We start from the raw sequence: 20,372 nt of genomic DNA on the forward strand, positions 1-20,372 counted from the left end.
TATCAATTCATTAGGTGTCTTCTCCTAGCGAGAGGTCAAGTGACTCGTGTACCATAGAAAGCTAAGATAGATCTACATAATAGCTAGCCATAGATATATCTCAAAAACATAAGAATCTGCAGAACTTTGTACTCCATTATTATAGCAAGTAAATGATTTGACCGCTGTTCAATAATATATTTTTAATAGTTATAATACTTTTCTGTATCCAAAATACCATTAGAGTGTCTTATTGCGTTTGAATATCGTTACAGTTATAACCCTTAAAACCATTATTCTATGGTAATGGGTAGCTACTACTAAATTAAAGATATAATGCATTCGCTATGAAGTATAATATACAATCAGGCGTAGAAGTTGACCGATTTCGACTTTCTGGCCTGGACTTCGCCGATAGCCTCAACAAAGTCTTCGTGCTTTATTATAGACTTGCCGTTTCTCAATGCAATCATACCTGCTTCGACAGTGACAGCCTTCAATTGCGCTCCGTTGAATTCGTCAGTGGACCTGGCCAATTCTCTCCAGTTGACTGAGTTGTTGTCGCAGTTCAACTTTCTGGCATGGATCTTTAGAACTGACTCTCTGGCTTCTTCTGAAGGTAAAGGAAATTCAATCTTTCTGTCCAATCTTCCCGATCTCAAAAGAGCGGGATCTAAGGTATCTACACGATTCGTTGCAGCCAACACCTTGACTCTATCATCAGAATCGAACCCATCCAACTGGTTCAATAACTCCAACATGGTTCTCTGGACTTCTCTGTCTCCACTTTTATCAGAATCGAATCTCTTTGTTCCGATAGCGTCTAATTCGTCGATAAATATGATCGTAGGAGCCTTCTCTTTGGCCAAGGCAAAGGCATCACGAACCAACTTGGCACCATCACCAATGAACATTTGAACCAACTGGGGAGCTGCCAACTTCAAGAAAGTAGCCCCAGATTGGGCAGCACATGCTCTGGCCAACAACGTCTTCCCCGTACCTGGTGGTCCATACATAAGGGCACCCTTCGGTGGTTTAATTCCGAGGTTGGTGAACTTCTCTGCCTGTTTCATGGGGAGAACTACGGCTTCAATGAGCTCTTCGATCTGTTTATCCAACCCACCAATGTCTGAATAGTCTTCCGTGGGTTTCTCATCCACTTCCATGGCCTTGACACGTGAGTCGTATTCCGAGGGCAACGTATCCAATATCAAGTACGAGTCCTTGTTGACACCAATTAAGTCATTGGGCTTCAATTTGGCTGGATCTACGAGGCCAATCAACGGCAAGAAGATGGTCTGTCTCGTAGAAGTTTTGATCACGGCAGACTTGCCAGATCTGGCAGCGTCTAAGTCTACATTAGCTCCTTGTTCCGAGGCTTCCTTTTCAGCATCAAGATCAAGTAACTCTACAACGTTACCAACCAAATAAGGCAACTGTTTATTATTGTTGATCTTTTCCTGGTTGTCCTTGATACGCTCTAACATCACCGTCTTCTCGTGGGTTAAACGCTGTGACTCCAGTCTCATCACCTTGATGTCGTTATCCAATAGTTTGGTACGGTTGATGATGTCGGAAGTGGCCGAGTTCAAAATCTCCTGGTCGAAAAAGTCATCATGGTTGTTTTCCAATTCTTCCAAGGTTGACATTGTGAACAATTAAGAAGAAGCAAAGAAGGGGAAAGAAAGAAATTGAAATATCGTTAATGTCGAGATAAATCCAAATGTATAAATCAACTTTGAAAAATAGATTCTATTATGGTAGTAGGGATAGTCACGTAATATGGAATTGACAGCTGGACGTATCTTCGTCTTCTAGACAGATATTGCTTATATCGTGATATGGTACACGTATACAGAATAACGTGTCTGGGATGTGAAGTGTTTGGAGTTTGCTGAAAAACTTCTGGAGACATTGATATTAGTTGAAATCACTCTTGTAGTCGCCACTCACTGGGTAAATTATCATGTGTGTTTGGTCATGTGATTTGATTTGAAAATTGTTATATGTAGTATTGAATTTATATGGCCATTTCCAAAGTTTAAGATTTACTCCTACTTTCGTATACAAGAGAATTTAAAAAGTAAGTTATATACGAAACAGACGTTCTTTGTTGAAATGTATTTATACCACGACACTGTCCGGTTCGTCATGTGTACTTCACGCCATTCATGTGTCAGTGTTGGCTAAGAATAAGAACTCCTGCATAATATCCGTCGCTCCAGATCTCCATATCTCAGTCTTTTCTCCATAAATTGTCGAAAACTGTTCTCCATTCTCTTTCTCTCCCCCGCAATGTCCACTGTACCTATCCATAAGGACCACAACGAGATCTCAGTTGAGGAGTTTGCTACACTCAAGCAGAAAGTTCTCGAAGGTAAGTGAAAATTCATTTATGTATCTATATGAGTACATATATGGCTCTAGTACTAACCGTTGCAGCCAGAGACCTTTCGTACTCTCCCTACTCAAAGTTCAGGTATGTTTGTTTTGATGTCAATTGTTTCCTTCTCATACTAACCTAGTCAGAGTCGGGTGTACGCTCATCACCGAATCGGGCCAATATGTGTCTGGTGCCAATATCGAGAATGCCTCTTATGGAGCTTGTATCTGTGCTGAAAGAACGGCCATCTCCAAGGCATTAGTAAGTATAAATTAGACAAGGGTATCGAATCTGCATAGATTGTGTCACTTCATCTATCAATAGCTTGACTTTCATCAGAATATCGTACCTTTCTCTTCCTTATCATATTTTCATACTAACCTCGCAGCTTGAAGGGAATCGCAAGTTCAAAGTCATAGCTATTTCCAGCGACTCGAAAGAACCCATTTCGCCGTGCGGAATCTGTCGCCAGTTTATCCGCGAGTTCGGCCCCAATGTTCCAATATATATGTTTGGAGCCGATGGCAGCTTCATCAAGGTCTTTTTGCAGGACTTGCTTCCGTTGAGTTTTGGCCCTGAAAATTTGGGCGTAAACCCACAAGACGCTTGATAGAGACACAAAAATAAAGGTACGAGAGAAATTCATGAAGACACAGAAAATATGTGTAAAGATTGCAGCTTATGCCTGCAACATGTATGCATCATACCTACAACCGTATGACATTCATGATATTTTTCCATTGTCTCTTCACCAATGCCTCGTATTATGAACTCTACTCTGGTCGTGGAGTTGCAGCTGGTGGAAAATTACGCTTTTTAAAATCACGCTTTTAGTCTGGCCCACCTGCAGTACTTTCCATTCTGATTTGCATCGCAATTCTATCAGGATTTCATCTGTAGGAGGCATATAAAGATGAAAAAATTCCTACAAATATAGAATTACAAATCTCCATAGAATTCACTTATAAACACATAAAAACCCGAGATTTCGCTGTAGTTTGCTTTCGTGTTCTATCTGGTCATATTCTTATTTCGTATAAATAGTCGCATACTTTTATTTCTTACTCCCATTTAACCATGCCCAGTGTCTGTGCTGCTCCCAACTGTGGAAAGGAGACCGAGTCCAACTTGAAGTGCCCCATCTGTTTGAAGAAAGGCGTCTCCAACGTATTCTGTGACCAGTCTTGTTTCAGAACGTCTTGGAACACGCACAAGTCCATTCACACTGCCGAAGATGGCTCCGACGACTACAACCCTTTCCCAACATTTAGCTACACTGGAGACTTGAGACCTCACTATCCTTTGACTCCCAGAAGACCCATTCCAAAACATATCAAGCTTCCAGATTACGCCAAAACTGGTAAGCCCATCTCGGAAATCAAGAACGACCGGATCGGCAGGATCCCAGTGCATACCCCAAAGGAAATCGAGAAGATCAGAAAGGTAGCCAAGCTTTCGAGAGAGATTCTAGACGCTGCTGGAAAGCTCGTAAAGCCAGGCATCACTACTGAAGACATTGATGCCTTGATTCACAAGGAGTGTTTAAAGAGAAACTGTTACCCTTCGCCTCTTAACTATTACAACTTCCCTAAATCTGTTTGTACTTCCGTTAACGAGGTCATCTGTCACGGGATCCCAGACAAGTATGTATTGCAAGATGGGGACATTGTCAACGTCGATGTTTCCATCTACTACTTAGGATTCCACTCAGATTTGAACGAAACTTACTATGTTGGCGATAAAGCCAAGGCTAATCCTGATGTTGTCAGATTGGTGGAGACTACTAGAGAAGCATTGGACTTGGCCATTGCAGCCGTCAAGCCTGGATTAGCTTTCAGAGACTTGGGTAACATCATCGAAGAGCATGCAACGAAGAACGGCTTATCTGTAGTCAAGACCTACTGTGGACATGGTACTGGAGAGTTGTTCCATTGCCAGCCCAATGTACCTCACTACGCCAAGAACAAGGCTATTGGTATTGCTAAACCAGGCATGGTGTTCACCATTGAACCCATGTTGAACTTGGGATCTTACAGAGACATCCAATGGCCCGACAACTGGACTGCAACCACTTTGGACGGTAAATTCTCGGCTCAATTCGAACACATGATGCTTGTCACAGAAGACGGAGTTGAAGTGTTGACTGCCAGATTCGACGATTCACCTGGTGGGGCCGTTCCCAGGATCTAGTACTGCTAATATAAACTAGTACATAAACGTACGATATAAGAAAGTAGTCGTATTGAGATGTACTTAGACTTACAAATATCAAATGTAGAATAGCCCAAATGTGGAATAGTCCAAATGAATATTAAGTGCATGATTTATAGTGGTAATCTAATTTTACAAATATGAGATTATTTTGTCATAATATGATAAGAAATGATATTGTATCATTCTATTCAGTTATTGCCTTAATTTATATCTTGTAACGAAACCTCCTCTTTGCCTCGCACAAGCACCTGGAAAAGCGACTTTTCCACCTTCAGAAGCGACTGCTTGAACACCTCAAGCTTCTTGCGTAAAACAGATGCTCCTTTGGGATCGTGGCGATTGCTCCACTCCCCCTTGTATACCGATAACTTAGGGTATTTGTTCAAGAAACTGCATACCTCAGCATAGAGAGCTTTCATAAACGTGTAATTCTCAAAGGTAAACCCACTATCCAACTCCAGACGGTAATCTTGCAAGTTGGTAATGGTGAATCTCATGATTTCACCTGTTAGATCAAATAGGCCCATGAAATAGTCTGGTCTGTCTATGATAGCTAGCTCCACATCCACTTCTACTTCTTCTAATTCTTGCTCGTCATCATAAACACAAGCTTTCAATGCTTTGTCCAATATAAGTTCGTCTATGTTATTTCCAGTATTAGCTCGTATCATTCCTTTAATGATTTCCACCATCTTTTCGTAGCTCAAGAGTTTCTTATTGCCCACATAGTAGATGAAAGTCAAAGCTTCTATCAACTCTTCACATGCTGAGGCTATTGTCCCTCTAAGTGATCCCTTCTGGGCACTCGCAATATAGGATTCGTTTACTTGGGCTAGTCTCAAGGCTATTATTGAAAAATTAGTCTTTATTTCCTTATAATTGCCGGACCTTATTGGAACGGCTTTTATTCTCTGGCCAGAAAAGATGATCTTCTTAGAATAGGCTGTGATATCGCGACAATTGCGGATAACAATTTCTCTTTCATCTTGCAATTCTAGAAGCGACGCTCGCGCTGAAACAAATATAGAATCCATATTCTGTAGGTGTAGTTGAGCCAAGGAGTAATTAAGGAATAGTGACTTGAAAAAATAGTTGCAATCTTGAATTCAGATGAATTTTCGCAGCGAAATCAGACTGCAACCAAATGCCCTCAGGGGGCATTGAATATGCAAAGTCCCGTCCACCTATTTTGTTGTTTATAATCGTAGAAACAAGATCCTTGAGTGCTTGTTGGCAATATCGGAATATTAAAATGTAGAGTTTAGCAAAGTCAAATATAAATTAATGTAACTTATCAGACTCGGGCCTAACACATGCTTTCGCAACTAATTTTGCAAAATACTATTAACTTCATTTCAACACAAAACTTTTAAAAAAAACAAAAATAAATCCCACAATGGATAAGTTCTTCATGTCAAAAACATTTGACAATCAAGAATTCCCCATAATTACCCCATATAGCCTCTATAATCAATCATTGAAAAGGGTCAGCTGATATATGTCACGTGACAATAACGTAGCTCCTGAAGTAATTACTATTTTTGTCTGACATGTAAGAGGTCCCTTGGCCCAGTTGGTTAAGGCGTGGTGCTAATAACGCCAAGATCAGCAGTTCGATCCTGCTAGGGACCACTTCTTTTTTGTTTCCTATTTACATCCACTATATTCAAAGGTCATCCGAACCTTCTTATGAAGGAAGGTCCTCTTTTTTTGAATTAAATCAATTGACTAGTGTGTGGAACAATTAGAGAAGAAACTGGGTACCTACGAAGAGAGCAATGGCCAACTGAGACACAGAAGATATTCACAAACAATCTTTTCAGAACTGTGGAACTTGAAGGAAAAGAAACAATACGACATACATGATGCACAGATCCATAAAGCTACTCCGTTATCCACCCTTCCAATCACCGGCAACCTTGATTTACATCTATAAGTCTTCATATCTTTAGTTATATACACGTGATCCACATCCGGGTAACCATTTGTCAGATCGCGCGTTGAAAAATTGGTGTGAAATTTTATATGGATTCAGACAGGAAGATACAGCATAATTGCCTTGGAACTTCTCTCTTAGACAAATTAGAAACCGAGACTCATTCACATAAAGCCATGTCGACTTCGATCCAATTGTTGAATCCCAAGGCTGAGTCTATCAAACGTTCCCATGCGCTTAAGGTGAACACGTCTGCTGCCCAAGGCTTGATGCAGGTGTTAGCCTCTAACTTAGGACCCAAAGGAACGTTGAAGTTGTTGGTAGATGGCTCTGGTGGTCTCAAATTGACCAAAGACGGAAAGGTCTTGTTAACTGAGATGCAGATCCAACATCCTACAGCACTTGTTATTGCCCGTGCTGCCACAGCCCAAGATGAGATTGCTGGAGATGGTACTACCACTGTAGTTTTACTTGTAGGAGAGTTATTGAAGCAAGCTGAACGTTTCACAAGTGAAGGCGTGCATCCTCGGGTGATTGTCGATGGGTTTGAGATTGCCAGAGAGCAGACGTTGAAGTATTTGGAGACTTTCAAACAGAGTCCAGACACGTTTGACCGTGAGTTCTTACTTCAGATCGCCAGATCCTCTTTGAGCACCAAAGTTACTAACGAGTTGGCTGATGTATTGACGCCTATTGTGACTGATGCTGTATTGAGTGTAAAGACTGAGGAAGAAAGAGGCATAGATTTACTCATGATTGAAGTGATGACGATGCAACATGGCAATTCTAAGGATACAGAGCTTGTAAGAGGTTTGGTGTTGGACCATGGTGCCAGACATCCCGACATGCCTAAACGTGTAGAGAACGCTCACATGTTGATTTTGAACGTGTCGTTGGAATATGAGAAGACTGAAGTGAATTCTGGATTTTTCTACTCAACAGCTGAACAGAGAGAGAAGTTGGTTGCTTCGGAAAGAAAGTTTGTAGATGAGAAGTTGAAGAAGATCATAGAGTTGAAGAACGAGGTGTGTGAACTTGGATCCAACAAGGGCTTTGTAATCATCAACCAGAAGGGTATTGACCCCATGTCTTTGGATGTTTTAGCTAAGAACGGTATCTTGGCTTTGAGAAGAGCCAAGAGAAGAAACATGGAAAGATTGCAGTTGATCTGTGGAGGGGAAGCCCAGAACTCAGTCGACGACTTGTCGCCAGAGATCTTGGGATACTCTGGCTTGGTATATGAGAACAGCATTGGTGAAGACAAGTTCACCTACGTCACAGAAAATAAAGAACCCAAGGCTGCCACCATTTTAATCAAGGGAGCCAACTCTCACATATTGCAACAGACTAAAGATGCTATAAGGGATGGGTTAAGGGCTGTTTCCAACGTGTTAAAGGACCAGGCCATCTTACCGGGTGCTGGTGCCTTCTGGTTGAGTGCCAACGACTACTTATTACACAGCGAAGACAGCAAGAAGTTTGCTAGAGGAAGAAGTAAACCAGGTGTGCAAGCCTATGGTGAAGCTCTCTTGACAATTCCAAAGACATTGGCTGCCAACGCTGGTTTAGACTCGTTGGAAACCATTTCCAACTGCCAAGATGAAATCAACGAGGGTCACGTAGTTGGTGTTGATTTGAAGTCCGGTGAGCCTATCGATCCTACGGTGGAAGGAATTTGGGATACATACAGAGTGATCAGAAACGCCATTTCGACAGCCACGGGTATAGCATCCAATTTGTTGTTGTGTGACGAGTTGTTGAAGGCTGGCCGTTCGTCGTTGAAGGAAGGTGGTGCTGGAGGTCCAGGCGGTGCACCTATGGGAGCACCTATGGGCGCCCCTCCTATGATGTAAATAGGATGATAGAATATACCAACAGAAGATGTAGCAGTATGCATTGTAGGTGACACAATAGACTATAATCAAATACATTATTTGTAGAGTGTTGGAACTCGCATTTTTCATAATTTGTTATACTATTCTTCATGTTGTACAATTATTTCCTACTATATCATGAAATACTATAAAACCCACAGACCGATTAACATCTCCTAGAAATTAATTAAAGCAATATAATGTCTTGTTATACAATTAGATTTTTTTTTCAACAATTCTATACCTATACGAGAACAATACAACAATCCACAGGCAGTATAAAAACTAGTACATACCACTAAACACACTCAAAGCCATGTAATACCAATCAATGCCAGCAAACAATATAATGTCTAGTAGTTCCATATACTCAAATATAATTTATGTTCAAGCCTAAACCAATATAGTTCTCTACAGTATTGTATGGTGGAATTTTTGGAGTCGTACATAACCCCATATTCCAATTGACACCAACTTATACCAATTAATGTCACTAAATACTAACAAACACTGCTCACACAATATATCCATATATGTATACTGAAAAATAGAGGTCAATACGACTCTATACAATTACAATTGGTGCCATACACCATATAAAAGGTTGCAACTTCACACTACTTTTTGGTTCTCCACAGCCTGCCTATTGCGGCAGTCGAGCTCGCCCTACCAACATCAAACACGTAAATATTCCATGCATACTAAGTGAACATGAAAATTGACCACTCTCTTTCTAATTCTTTCACAGATAGCCTTAATTTCATCTGCGTTTCGCTGATATTTCGCCAGCTTCTCGCTAAACACTGCCTATGTCACTAGTAGACACGTCCTCGTTGCGAGGAAGACAGATAGCCACGTTGGAGCGAATGCTCCATCTCAACAAAGATGGCTCTCCCGACTTGACCCTAGCCTCCAAGAACGAGGATATCATCTGGAAAGTGCTCGTTTTGGATACGAAGTCGAGAGCGGTACTTTCGTCAGTTTTGCGTGTGAACGACTTGCTTCGTTGTGGGATTACTGTCCATTCATTGATTTCGCAAAAGAGAACGGCCTTACCAGATGTACCAGTGATCTATTTTGTCGAGCCCAACATCGACAACGTCCTCCAGATCATTGACGACTTAGAAAGCGACAAGTACGACAAATTCTATGTCAACTTCACCTCTCTGATCAACCGTGAGCTTCTCGAGGAGTTTGCGAAAAAAGTATCGATCTCAGGCAGACTGTTTCGTATCAAACAAGTCTACGATCAGTACCTAGACTTCATAGTCACCGAGCCCAACTTGTTTTCGCTCGACTTCAAGGATATCTTCACGCAGTTCAACAATGCGGGCACCGACGAAGACACCATCCATAGACTTGTAGACCAAATTGCCCTGGGCTTATTGCTGACGATAATCACCCAGGAGAACGTTCCAGTTATCCGAGCTCAACAAGGAGGGCCAGCTGAGTTTGTAGCCACCCAGTTGGACTTGAAGCTCCGTGACTATCTCAGTAATTCGCGCAGCTCTCTGTCGCTGGCCCAACTGATTCAACAAAGACCGGTGTTGATCTTGCTCGACAGAAACATCGACTTGGCCTCTATGCTAGCCCACTCGTGGATCTACCAGTGTATGGTGAGTGATGTCTTTTCCTTGCAGAGAAACACCATCCGCATCCACAAATACAAGGAAAACGAGTCGACACCGGAGTTCAAGAACTACGATGTTGATCCTCGAGACTTTTTCTGGAACAAGTACTCGCAATTACCATTTCCAGACGTAGTAGAAAGTGCCGACATCGAATTAAACGCCTACAAAACCGAAGCCAAAGAGCTCACAAACAAAACAGGTATTACTTCGCTCACCGATATTGATCCCAACTCCAACGACACCGCCAACATGCAGCAGGCGTTGGAGAAGTTGCCAGAGCTCACAGCCAGAAAGACTACCTTGGATATGCACATGGATATCTTGGCTGCGTTGATCAACGAATTGCAAGCAAAGAGCTTGGACAAGTTCTTTGAAATCGAACAGAATGCCAGCGACCCCAAGATTGAGAGCGAGTTCTTGGAGTTGTTGACGTCTCTGGCACAGAGAGACAATGCACAGGATAAGTTGAGAACATTCCTTATACTAGTGCTACTTGTAGACTTGCCCAAACAGTATATTACAAAAGTAAGAAACGTCTTTGTCGACAAGTACCCAACCATAAATTTGGCATCCCTTGACTACGTGCTCAAGTTCAAAGAGCATGCTAAGTTAACCAACATCTCGTCGTTGAACGACACCTCCACACAGAACTCATATTCCAACTCAGCCAATAACAACACCAATACCTCTGCATTGTTGAGCGGTTTGTCGTCCAAGTTGTATGGCTTGACGGAAGGCAAGATCTCTGAAGGTTTGACTTCCATCGCATCGAAGATTAAGAACTTCATTCCTGAAAAGAAGCAGTTGCCCATCACCAGTGTGGTGGAAGCAATTATGGATCCCAACAACGCCTCCAACACATCCACCCAGTTGACTGATGACTACTTGTACTTGGACCCCAAGTCACGGGGTGGACACTCAAAACCTCCCAGAAGACAATCATACCAAGAGTCATTGGTGTTTGTCATCGGTGGAGGCAACTATTTAGAATACCAGAACTTACAGGAATGGGCCAGCCAACCCAATAAGCCAAACAAGAAGGTCGTGTATGGAAGTACTAGCATTAGTTCGGCAAGTGAATTCTTGGATGAGTGTATTGAGTTGGGTAGCCGCTAGCTGTTCTCGTTGTATATACTTAGAGTAGAATAACATCATAAGCACAGATTGCAGGCACAGAATCACACGTCCTTAGTTTTTTTCTCGATCTTGTTTTATTACAACATGTAGAATACAATATACAAAGGCATCAAAGATCTTGTCAATAGAAGCTTAATCTACTTTTCAAAAACAAAGAACTTCAAATAAGGATGTCTATACAAAGATTTTGCAAATTCTGTCTTCACAAGGATGATTTTTTACAAAAACCCCTTAGTCTCTTCCAAGACCTTAATGGACCGACGCGAGTCCAAGAACAACAACTCGCATTCTTCTATGTCATCCACGGTGATTTCAGAACGGCCAGCAGTCTTACTCAACACGCCAGCTGGTGCTAATAATTGCAAGGCATAACGTAAAGAGATAGATACTCCATGGACAGCAAGTTTATCCAAGGCATCAGGGGTCACGGCCAACCCTTCCAAAGTAGCTCTCTTTGATACGATGGTCTTGATCTCTTCCTGGTTGTATGGCAATGTTCTGATAATCAACAACCTGTCGATCAAATCAGGAGGACATCCATGAGGAGCCTTTGTCGAGTCGTCATCAGAGCCTCTTATGGTAGTTAAACCCCTGTTGGAAGCAAGAACCACAATAGGTGCAATAGAGCTTTCTAAGGCTCTGTTCAAGTAGGTGAAGACCTCGATGTCCAACATGTTAACTTCATCGATGAACAACACACCTGGAATCAACTCAGCTACACCCTGGTCAATATACTTGGAGACTACCTTGTTGACTTCTGTTCTCAACTTTTCTGTTATTTCTGTCTTACGAGGTTTCAACAATTGGCCCATCATTGACAACACGTCCTGGCCACCTTGAGGTCTGGAATTGGCTACATCTAAGTCATGTAATGTGACATCCTGGATGATTTCTTTAGTCTTGTGTACTTCTCCTTTAGGCAAAGGAACATATTCTTCAGCCTCCAAGTCAAACTCCGTGGCATATGCATCGGATCTTCCTACTCTTTTAACAGCACCCGTGTTGGCTTCGATGTAAATGACGTCTCCTACAGTTACGCGCTCCTTCTGGATGCTTTCGTAGATGCTGGGGTCTAATCTCAAGTTCTTGGTCCCCTTAGCAGTCTTCAAGCCTACAACTACATGACTGATCGTTTTGCCATAGCCTCCAAGTGGATTCTCGGCTTCTTCTGGCGTTAATTCAATCACTTCACCTTCGTAGACTTCCTTGATTTCTTTAATTCTCAACCCAATCGCTCTTCTGAAGTTTTCCATCAATGCAGCCGTCTTCTTCACCTCGGCAGAGTACAACTCAGAACCAACAATGGGACAGAACGGTACCTTTGGGCCGAGCTCCTGCGAAATTGCAAGTGCCAAGGCTGTCTTACCTGTTCCAGGACCTCCGGCAAGTAAAATGGCTTTACCTGACATTTTCTTCAGCTTGATCAAGTCTACTATGATCCCACAGGCTTCTCTAGCATCTGCCTGGCCCACAAATCCACCTTCAACTTTCTTAGCGATTCCATGTTCATCCAACCCCAAACCCTTGATGTGTGTGTGGGCAGCGGTCCTGCTTTGACTGGAAGGCTGGACGTCATTCATTTCGTTTATCTGAACCATTTTGATATGTGTGGAAGAAGTAATGGGGATTAGTCCTACAAGATTGAAATCTCGAAATCTTGAAATAGCAGAGCTTGAGTCTGGTGAATTTTTCAATGCGAACAACAGTGTGCAGGAGTCATATTAACTATGGAGCTATAGTAAATTCTCAACTATGGAGATTACTCTGAGGGAGAGAGAAATGGAGAGAGAAATGGAGAGAGTATACAAAGTGTCTTACACGAAGTTAATGCTAATTGTAACTTCCATGAGAAAAATTAGACGACAATCCTGTAAACCAGAGTCTTCTCTACTAGAATGAAAATTCTATATTAATTTACTTAATGCTTGCTATATATACAGAATGTATGGTACACGAGATCACTCTCAATAATATGTCTTGCTTTAGATGATCTTGAATGCTCCCTAAACCGCCTGTTGTCTTATATCCACTGGAATTTAGTTATGTTACGCTTATTCATATTCAGCATCCACGTCAAACTCTTCGTCCACGGGTTCCTTTGGTTCCTGACTTTCACTCCATTGGGTAACGTCATCAATATAGCTCAAAATCGTGGCTACAGAGTCGCTATCTTTCGAACAGTCCAAGGGCAAGAACTGAACCATACCAAAGTCATCGACCAAGTTAGCAATAAGCTTGTTCAACTTGGAAAACTTCGGATTATACTCCTCATCTTCATTACTAAGAAGAAGAGGGTCTGGGTTCAAGAACTTCTTCAACTGCTTTCTGCTGAACTCGTCCTTGACCAAGTCGATCTTGGACAAGATGTTGATATGTGGCAACTCTAGCAAGATCATGGCTGACATGGCACTCAATGCTCCCGAGAAGAACTTAGAGGTGTCTATGATGAAAGGAGCCTCCAATAAATATGTAGCACAGAGGTTGAAATTAAGGGACGTCTGCAAGTGTTTGACGATAGTAGGCAATACAGGGATATGCGTGTAAAGTTCTATCTGACCTGGACAGTCAAAGATGAGATACTCATCGTTGTAATCTCCTATTTCCTCATCGAGCCAGTCCAAGTTGTTCAACAAAAATTCAAAACAATACACCAAGCCTCCATTGGGACCTAAATCCATTTCTTCCATTACGTCTTGCAACGAAATCAAATCTCGGATATCGATTGTGAACTCGAATTCAGTGGCTTCCGCTGCTGGATCAAGATTCACTATGTGAGCTCTACGGCCGATGGACTGCATGTGTGCTATTATCGAGTTACAGAAAGTCGACTTGCCCACTCCAGCAGGTCCCAATGCTAATACGCCTACTCTGGACATTCTGTGTGGTTTATGGGGTGTCTTGAAGCTCTGGAGGTGGACTTAATAGAGATGTCTTAATAAGCATTTTTTGCTTGAGGTCTCTAATTATTTCGTACCAGATGAGCGTAGTGCACCGACCGAAAACTCCATACTACAAATATACCCTTATAGTATAGAATGAATTCTACAATATTCTATTCCTATTCATTATGTCTCATGACCAGTTCGACTGTGCTGTAATCTCGCTACCTGAGCGACACCAACACGAATCGTAGTCGTTTTCGACCTGGATCATGACATCGATTTTTTCTGTCTCGAAGACCCGTTCGCATTGTCTCTTAATATAGGAAGCATTCTCTCCACGGTAGACTTGTATATGGATGTAGCCGTTGATGGTGTTGCTGGAGTTGGGCCAGAACCGCGGCGTTGTAAATGACTTGATGCCCTTGATATTGGTGATGTCGTTCAAGGCATTGCGAACTTTTGTCTCTTTCTTTTTTGTTAACCTCAATAGTAACGAGGAGGCTGTAGACTGGATCAATGGAATAGCAGATAACAAAATCAATGTAGCTATAATCATCGACGCTATGGGGTCAAATCCGTTCCATTTTACATACTTGGTCAAAATCGTAGAAACTACAACTCCAACTGAGCCTAAAGTGTCTGCCAAAATGTGAAGGAAAATGCCCTTCATGTTGTCGTTCATACCACCTTCTTCTTTACAATCTTCGTGCTCTTCACCATGGCTATGCTCATGGTTGTGAGAATGACCAGACTCGTGTTCGTGATTATGCCCATGAGAGTGCGAGTGTCCATGTGAATGTCCATGGGCATGTCCATGGTTGAAGGCAAATATACCTACAAGATTGACCCCTAGCCCTAAAAGAGAGACTATGATTAACTCTGTCGTTTTCTCAAGAACAACAGGATTAACCAAACGTCCAATGGCCTCAAAAATGATACCTCCACTGATTCCTATCAACAATGTACCGTTAGTGAACCCAGCCAAGATCTCAAAGTTCTTCAAGCCAAAGGGGTACTTTCCGTGGGGATTGATCTCTTTTTTCGAAAGTGCACCGGCAATCAAACCAAGTGCAAGCGACATACAATCGAGAGCCATATGCAACGAATCTGAGAGCAAACCTAAAGACTTTGATCTGAACGAGTGCAAGAGTTGCACAAACATGAAAGTAGCGTTCAAGAGAAGAAAGTTGAAAATGGCCCTTGTGTCTGAGTGGCTAAGCAACTCAGTCAAGATGGGAGTCATATTTTCAGTAGCCGACGTTGACCTGCTCATCATCGTGTACGCGTTAGCAATGTCGTAACTTCTATCTGGAACTATGATAAATGGAAGAAAGATTGTAATGAGCGAGTCTATGGAAAGAGACTTGGAAGCCACTACGAATTCGAGGGCACAAGCTATGCTCGATAAGATCGACGGTATGAATTTGGAGCTCTTGAGATCAATCTCTTGCAACGAGATGATGAACACTACACTGGCAGCGATATTGACTCCAATTATACTGGGACTAATCGTAGACGCGTCTGCAAAAAGAAGACATAACCCAAGTGCAATGGTGACAGGTAGAAAGATGTTCATTCTAATGTTTCTCACAGTGTTGGACACCGAGCTGGCTACGAACTTCTTGAACAAGATCTGAAACGATACCAGCACCAACACATAGCCCAAGCAGATATTGAATATGGAAACATAGCTATGGGTAGTGTAGGCCTTGTAGATGTCGACAAAGAAGAAAATGGGTGTGCAAAAGTTGAACCTGTGCAAATACAAGCCTAGATAGAGCACAGAAACACGCGAGATGGGCAAGAAATTGGTAGCAAGATACGAGAAAGAGATGCCCACCGCCAAAAGAATTGCTGACTGAAGTCCCTGAGACGAACCCGAAGTAGATATTTCTCTTTTTAGGGCCACTACATTGAATTTTACAAGCAAACTCAACATTAGCAACGAAGAACATGCTAGCAATGACAGAACTAGTAAGGCAAACACATAGGACGATACTGACTCATACGAATGCGGCACGTAGGCAAGATCTGCCAGAAGCAATATGGCCGGAAAAGCAGCGAGAACTGGCAACGCATCTATGAGAGTACCTACGAGCGATGTATCTCTTCTACTAGTTCTATCTGGGCCTGTGGTATTAACAGTTGGGCCGCTTGCTGCAGTAATTTCACCCCTATATTCTTCGGTCTCGTAGCCGTATTCGGGTCTTTTTTCAGTCCCAACATCAGTAATCGGGCCCCCGAACTCAAACTGCTTGTTCAACAGTACATCTTGTAGATCGTCAGAATTGTCGAATCCATTCACCCGGTCGAAACTCATCGCAGGGACGCTGCTGCGGCCGCGTGTGTGGCCGTTGGGTTTCGGATGAAAGGGGGTAGCCATGGACAACTGACACGTCTGTTTGCTCACTTTGATAAGAATGATAGCTGAATAGAAAAGGAATGGTGCTCTCTTCCATAGAAACGGCTATAGTAGAAGATAAAGGCTATATGCAGTCATTTGCGCGAAGTGAAAAGCCTGAGAATAAGCGAACAAACCAGTCATGTGACTTTCTAGAGTTGCAACCTTGTTGGTAAAGACCCTTTTGATGAGTTTTGGGACATATTGATAGATCCGGTAGATTTCATTAGATCCGAGTCTTAATATACAGTGTGCATATCAAAGAACAATGAAGCTTGTATGTCTTTTACCTCTGTAGTAGATCAAATATTTCTTACATATCCAACAACAATCTCTACACCCACTCTATCAATAAATACATTATATAACTCTATAGTGGTTCTATATATCAAATGTAAAAACGGCCATACAGCCACAACGAACTGAAACGCCAATTGATCCTAAACGGTTATACCCATTTTGGATATGTAGTCATTGGCCTCGGCTCTCATCTGCGAAGCTGTGGACTCATTCCACTTTAATTCCTGCTTCATAACCTCTACGACACCGTCAACAGCACTTAATGCTTCTCTGGCATTCAAGAACGCCAATCTTGTTCTTCTGGCCAAGAAGTCGATTGGAGTTCTGGCGTATTCGTATTTGACAGAATACTTCAACTCAGCTACGGTAAAGGGCTCTTCAAAGCTCTGGTAGTCCAAATTGTTGAGCGCTGAGTTAGAGGTTTTGGATGGATGGAAGTCCTTGTTGCCAGCAAGAGTCACTGGTAACTTGTTGTAGTCACTTTGGCCGTAGTATTCCAAAACGAGAGAAGCTCTGGAGCCGTAGTTAGAAGCTAAATGTGTAGCCAACTTCAAAGGGATTCTGTACTCGTGCACCAATCTGGTTGCATAGTTTGGAGCGTAATCTTCTCCTCCGATCAAGACGATGTTGTTGGTTTGACAAGATTTGATATTGGAATCAAAATCGAACTCCTTGACCAACTTATCAACGGTTTCCTGAGCCATTTCTCTATAGGTGGTCCATTTACCCCCGGAGATGGTGATCAAGTCTGAATTGGTCTTCGTGATGATATGGGAACGAACAATGCCTTCAGTGGCTCCAGTAAGATCAGCACCCTTAGGAATGTTCTTAGGATCACGAACTAAGGGACGAATACCAGACCAAGCAGACAAAACATCTTCCCTAGCTACAGGGAATACCAAGTACTTTTGCAATTCCTTCAAGATTTCCTGGATGTCTTCTTCAGTAGGTACTGGGTTCTCAGGCACAGACTTCAAGGCACGGTCGGTAGTACCGGCCAAGATCTTTCCCTGCCATGGCAAGAAAAACATGACACGACCATCAGAAGTAGAAGGATCCAACAATCCAATATCCTTTGGACCGTAGAATTCAGGCAAAACAACATGGACTCCAGACGATGGAACCACCATTCTGGGAGGATTGGCGATTTTAGGAGGCAATCCTTCCGGTTCGTCGTCCATTTCCAAGATGGTATCAGCAAATGGGCCAGTAGCATTGACAACAGCTTTAGCATTAATAGTGTACACCTGATTTGTTTCCAAGTCCTTAGCTTTGACACCAATTAACTTACCATTCTTATCCTTCAACAATTGTTCGACGTTGAAGTAGTTCAACACAGTAGCACCGTTATCAATAGCAGTGATAGCCAACGTCGAGTTCATTCTGGCATCGTTGAACGTACCATCGTGGTAGACACAAGTAGCCTTCAAATTGGCGTTGTCGATCATGGGAGCAATGGCAGAAGCGTATTCCAGCGAAAAGACAGTAGAGTTTCTTAAGTTCTGGTAACCAGCAAACCAGTCATACATCTTACAGCCTACAAAGAAGTAAGGCACCTGCCACCACTTGTAGACGGGAATCATGATGGGCAAGACGGTAACCAAATGTGGAGCTGTTCTCAACATATTGGCTCTTTCGTTAAGAGCCTCGATGACCAAGTCCAACTGAGCCTTGGACAAGCCAAATATAGCCTTTTCTAAGTAACGGACACCTCCATGGGCCATCTTGGTTGATTTGGACGAAGTTCCTGAGGCGAAGTCGGTCTTCTCGAGCAAACACACATTCAAACCTCTGGTGGCAGCGTCCACAGCAGTTCCTGTTCCTACAGCACCACCTCCAATGACCAATACGTCAAACGTTTTGGTGTTCTTGAGGTTGTCAATGAGCTGGGAACGAGAAGGAGGAGGAGGCAATTCCTTGACGAGTGGTTTATACGATATGTCGTTCAGCGGATTGGGAGCTTTAATGAAATCGAGGTAAATGACAGTACCTCCGACTGCTGCACCGGTTGCGATGGTGGCTTTACCCAAGGCAGACCTGGCAAAAGACTTGATGAAAGACATTAGTTGAAGAGTTATAATTAGGAAATGTCAGAAAGATCGAAGTCGATATGGAAGAATAATAACAGTATATGAAAGATCTTTAAAGGAAAATCAGTGAAATGAAAATCAGTGAAATGAAAATCGGTGGACGTTGACTAATCAATGCCGTGAGTTGAAGATTAAGCCACGAAAAGCACGATCAGATAAAAGACAGCAGTGCCAGAGTGTTGGTGGGGTCGAAGAATTCAACTGGATTGGGTTAGACTCTCGGAATCGAACAGTTTCCTAACTATGCCAGACTTTATTAAGATTTTTAGTGCCTACGTTAATAATAGAAACATGCAACGAACTGACCCGAAAAAAGTACAAATGCGCTTGACCAGCTGTGGTGGAGTAGGCGGCAGCGACGTGGAACGGGCGGTGAAACAATGATATGGAAAACCAAAAGGAAGAATAAATATGCTCAGCTGATCAAATTCAAATGTGAAAGCCAAAATCTGTAACTCACAATCTGTGCTTATATTATCAACCCTCGGTAAGATGAGATGGACTTGGATGCGTGGGTGCGCAAAAGTGCAACACAAAATTGTTCAACGGCTTAGTTTTTCTCAAGGGAATCCTCCGAAGAAGTGCCGATAGTAGTGGGGGAGGGGGAGACAGGCGGGTTGTCTTTTGTGGTTATGGTGGGGGTGGACTGTTAACAATGAGTCACTTGAGCGTTTCCAAGTGCCACGGAGTCACTTGAGTCAATATCTGTAGCTGAGATTTGCCAAATACAAATGCCAGTATCGCCAGGAAGTAAGACAATCAATTCTTCCAGCTGAATTCACCAGTAGTGATAGGCTGCCCAGGGTAAACGAGTGAAAAAGTTGCTGTAGCAAGTCGGTATTGCTGCGTACTCGGATACTCAATGGAGCTAATGTTACCGCGCGGAAGTGTGTTCTAGCGGCGAGTTGCTGGGGAGACTACAATAGAAAGGTAACCTGAACGGATGTTGGGGAACCAGAGACTTGTTAGAATTCTTTTCTACAAACTACTTCATATATAACGGCTTCCTTAAGTAATTTATAATTCTGCCACTGCTGAAAATTTTGACACTACAGCGATCAACATGCTACCCAAGGAGAAAAGGAAGTTTTTTTCCAATTATTATTAAGACACTATCTGTAGCACAAAAGAAGCATTCTGGAACGGATTATCGGGCTATCACTGGGATATGGGGTTTTCTGTCAAGCATCAGACCATTGCAACCCACAATGCTGTTCCATACTGGAATTGCAGCTTCTATATCCGTAGAACTCTAAACTCAACTGAATAAAGTTGATATCAACAAAATTAACCATTATTTCAAAGACGCACTCGAGTTTGGGTGCAACATTTTTCAATTTCAATACAAGAAAAATCCAACCAAAACGATCAGCGTCTTTTCTCTCATATTTGCTGATTCATAGTGCAGATCAAGCCCGCCATTGACTGTATTGGTAGCAGAAAGTCCTTTTCTCGACTTGTTTCCACCCTTACATCCGTCCGCTGAGTTTCATTTCATACCTACATGCCACCTTCTCTATTGGCTGATTTGTCGAGATATTCAAC

The 20,372-nt window shown here is 42.5% G+C and overlaps 10 protein-coding genes across 10 annotated transcripts; 4 read left to right on the forward strand and 6 right to left on the reverse strand. All coding sequences in view use genetic code 12, as the record gives it.

Annotated features, from left to right (window-relative positions):
• Positions 1–344: 344 nt before the first annotated feature.
• On the reverse strand, positions 345–1,628 carry RPT5 (26S proteasome regulatory subunit; the record flags this gene model as incomplete). Its single annotated transcript, XM_001387651.1, has 1 exon — positions 345–1,628. The coding sequence occupies one exon, from the start codon at positions 1,626–1,628 to the stop codon at positions 345–347; it is 1,284 nt and encodes a 427-aa protein (XP_001387688.2).
• Positions 1,629–2,274: 646 nt separating this feature from the next.
• Positions 2,275–2,972, forward strand: PICST_39066 (predicted protein; the record flags this gene model as incomplete). Its single annotated transcript, XM_001387237.1, has 4 exons — positions 2,275–2,356; positions 2,422–2,458; positions 2,509–2,623; positions 2,751–2,972. The coding sequence occupies 4 exons, from the start codon at positions 2,275–2,277 to the stop codon at positions 2,970–2,972; spliced, it is 456 nt and encodes a 151-aa protein (XP_001387274.1).
• Positions 2,973–3,327: 355 nt separating this feature from the next.
• Positions 3,328–4,684, forward strand: MAP1 (methionine aminopeptidase). Its single transcript, XM_001387238.1, has one exon. The coding sequence runs from the start codon at positions 3,440–3,442 to the stop codon at positions 4,550–4,552; it is 1,113 nt and encodes a 370-aa protein (XP_001387275.1). The 5' UTR covers positions 3,328–3,439; the 3' UTR covers positions 4,553–4,684.
• A 92-nt stretch (positions 4,685–4,776) lies between these two features.
• Positions 4,777–5,610, reverse strand: PICST_37566 (predicted protein; the record flags this gene model as incomplete). The annotated part of the gene is made up of 1 exon (XM_001387652.1): positions 4,777–5,610. The coding sequence occupies one exon, from the start codon at positions 5,608–5,610 to the stop codon at positions 4,777–4,779; it is 834 nt and encodes a 277-aa protein (XP_001387689.2).
• Positions 5,611–6,622: 1,012 nt separating this feature from the next.
• On the forward strand, positions 6,623–8,439 carry CCT6 (cytoplasmic chaperonin of the Cct ring complex). Its single transcript, XM_001387239.1, has one exon. It carries the CDS (start codon positions 6,689–6,691, stop codon positions 8,363–8,365), a length of 1,677 nt encoding a protein of 558 aa, XP_001387276.1. The 5' UTR covers positions 6,623–6,688; the 3' UTR covers positions 8,366–8,439.
• Positions 8,440–9,195: 756 nt separating this feature from the next.
• Positions 9,196–11,133, forward strand: SLY1 (Vesicle trafficking protein Sly1 (Sec1 family); the record flags this gene model as incomplete). Its single annotated transcript, XM_001387240.1, has 1 exon — positions 9,196–11,133. One exon carries the CDS (start codon positions 9,196–9,198, stop codon positions 11,131–11,133), a length of 1,938 nt encoding a protein of 645 aa, XP_001387277.2.
• Positions 11,134–11,372: 239 nt separating this feature from the next.
• On the reverse strand, positions 11,373–12,752 carry RBV1 (RUVB-like protein; the record flags this gene model as incomplete). Its single annotated transcript, XM_001387653.1, has 1 exon — positions 11,373–12,752. The coding sequence occupies one exon, from the start codon at positions 12,750–12,752 to the stop codon at positions 11,373–11,375; it is 1,380 nt and encodes a 459-aa protein (XP_001387690.2).
• A 294-nt stretch (positions 12,753–13,046) lies between these two features.
• Positions 13,047–14,066, reverse strand: FET5 (putative transcription factor Fet5). Its single transcript, XM_001387654.1, has one exon. It carries the CDS (start codon positions 14,028–14,030, stop codon positions 13,206–13,208), a length of 825 nt encoding a protein of 274 aa, XP_001387691.1. The 5' UTR covers positions 14,031–14,066; the 3' UTR covers positions 13,047–13,205.
• A 160-nt stretch (positions 14,067–14,226) lies between these two features.
• Positions 14,227–16,122, reverse strand: MSC2 (Meiotic Sister-Chromatid recombination transmembrane protein (putative) showing some protein similarity to Zrc1p and Cot1p; the record flags this gene model as incomplete). Its single annotated transcript, XM_001387655.1, has 1 exon — positions 14,227–16,122. A coding segment is annotated over one exon (1,896 nt), but the record flags the coding sequence as incomplete, so codon positions are not given.
• A 663-nt stretch (positions 16,123–16,785) lies between these two features.
• GUT2 (mitochondrial glycerol-3-phosphate dehydrogenase) lies at positions 16,786–19,263 on the reverse strand. Its single transcript, XM_001387656.1, has one exon. The coding sequence runs from the start codon at positions 18,798–18,800 to the stop codon at positions 16,878–16,880; it is 1,923 nt and encodes a 640-aa protein (XP_001387693.2). The 5' UTR covers positions 18,801–19,263; the 3' UTR covers positions 16,786–16,877.
• Positions 19,264–20,372: the final 1,109 nt, after the last annotated feature.

Source organism: Scheffersomyces stipitis, chromosome 1 (genome assembly GCF_000209165.1).
Source record: "Scheffersomyces stipitis CBS 6054 chromosome 1, whole genome shotgun sequence".
Lineage (NCBI taxonomy): Eukaryota > Fungi > Ascomycota > Pichiomycetes > Serinales > Debaryomycetaceae > Scheffersomyces > Scheffersomyces stipitis.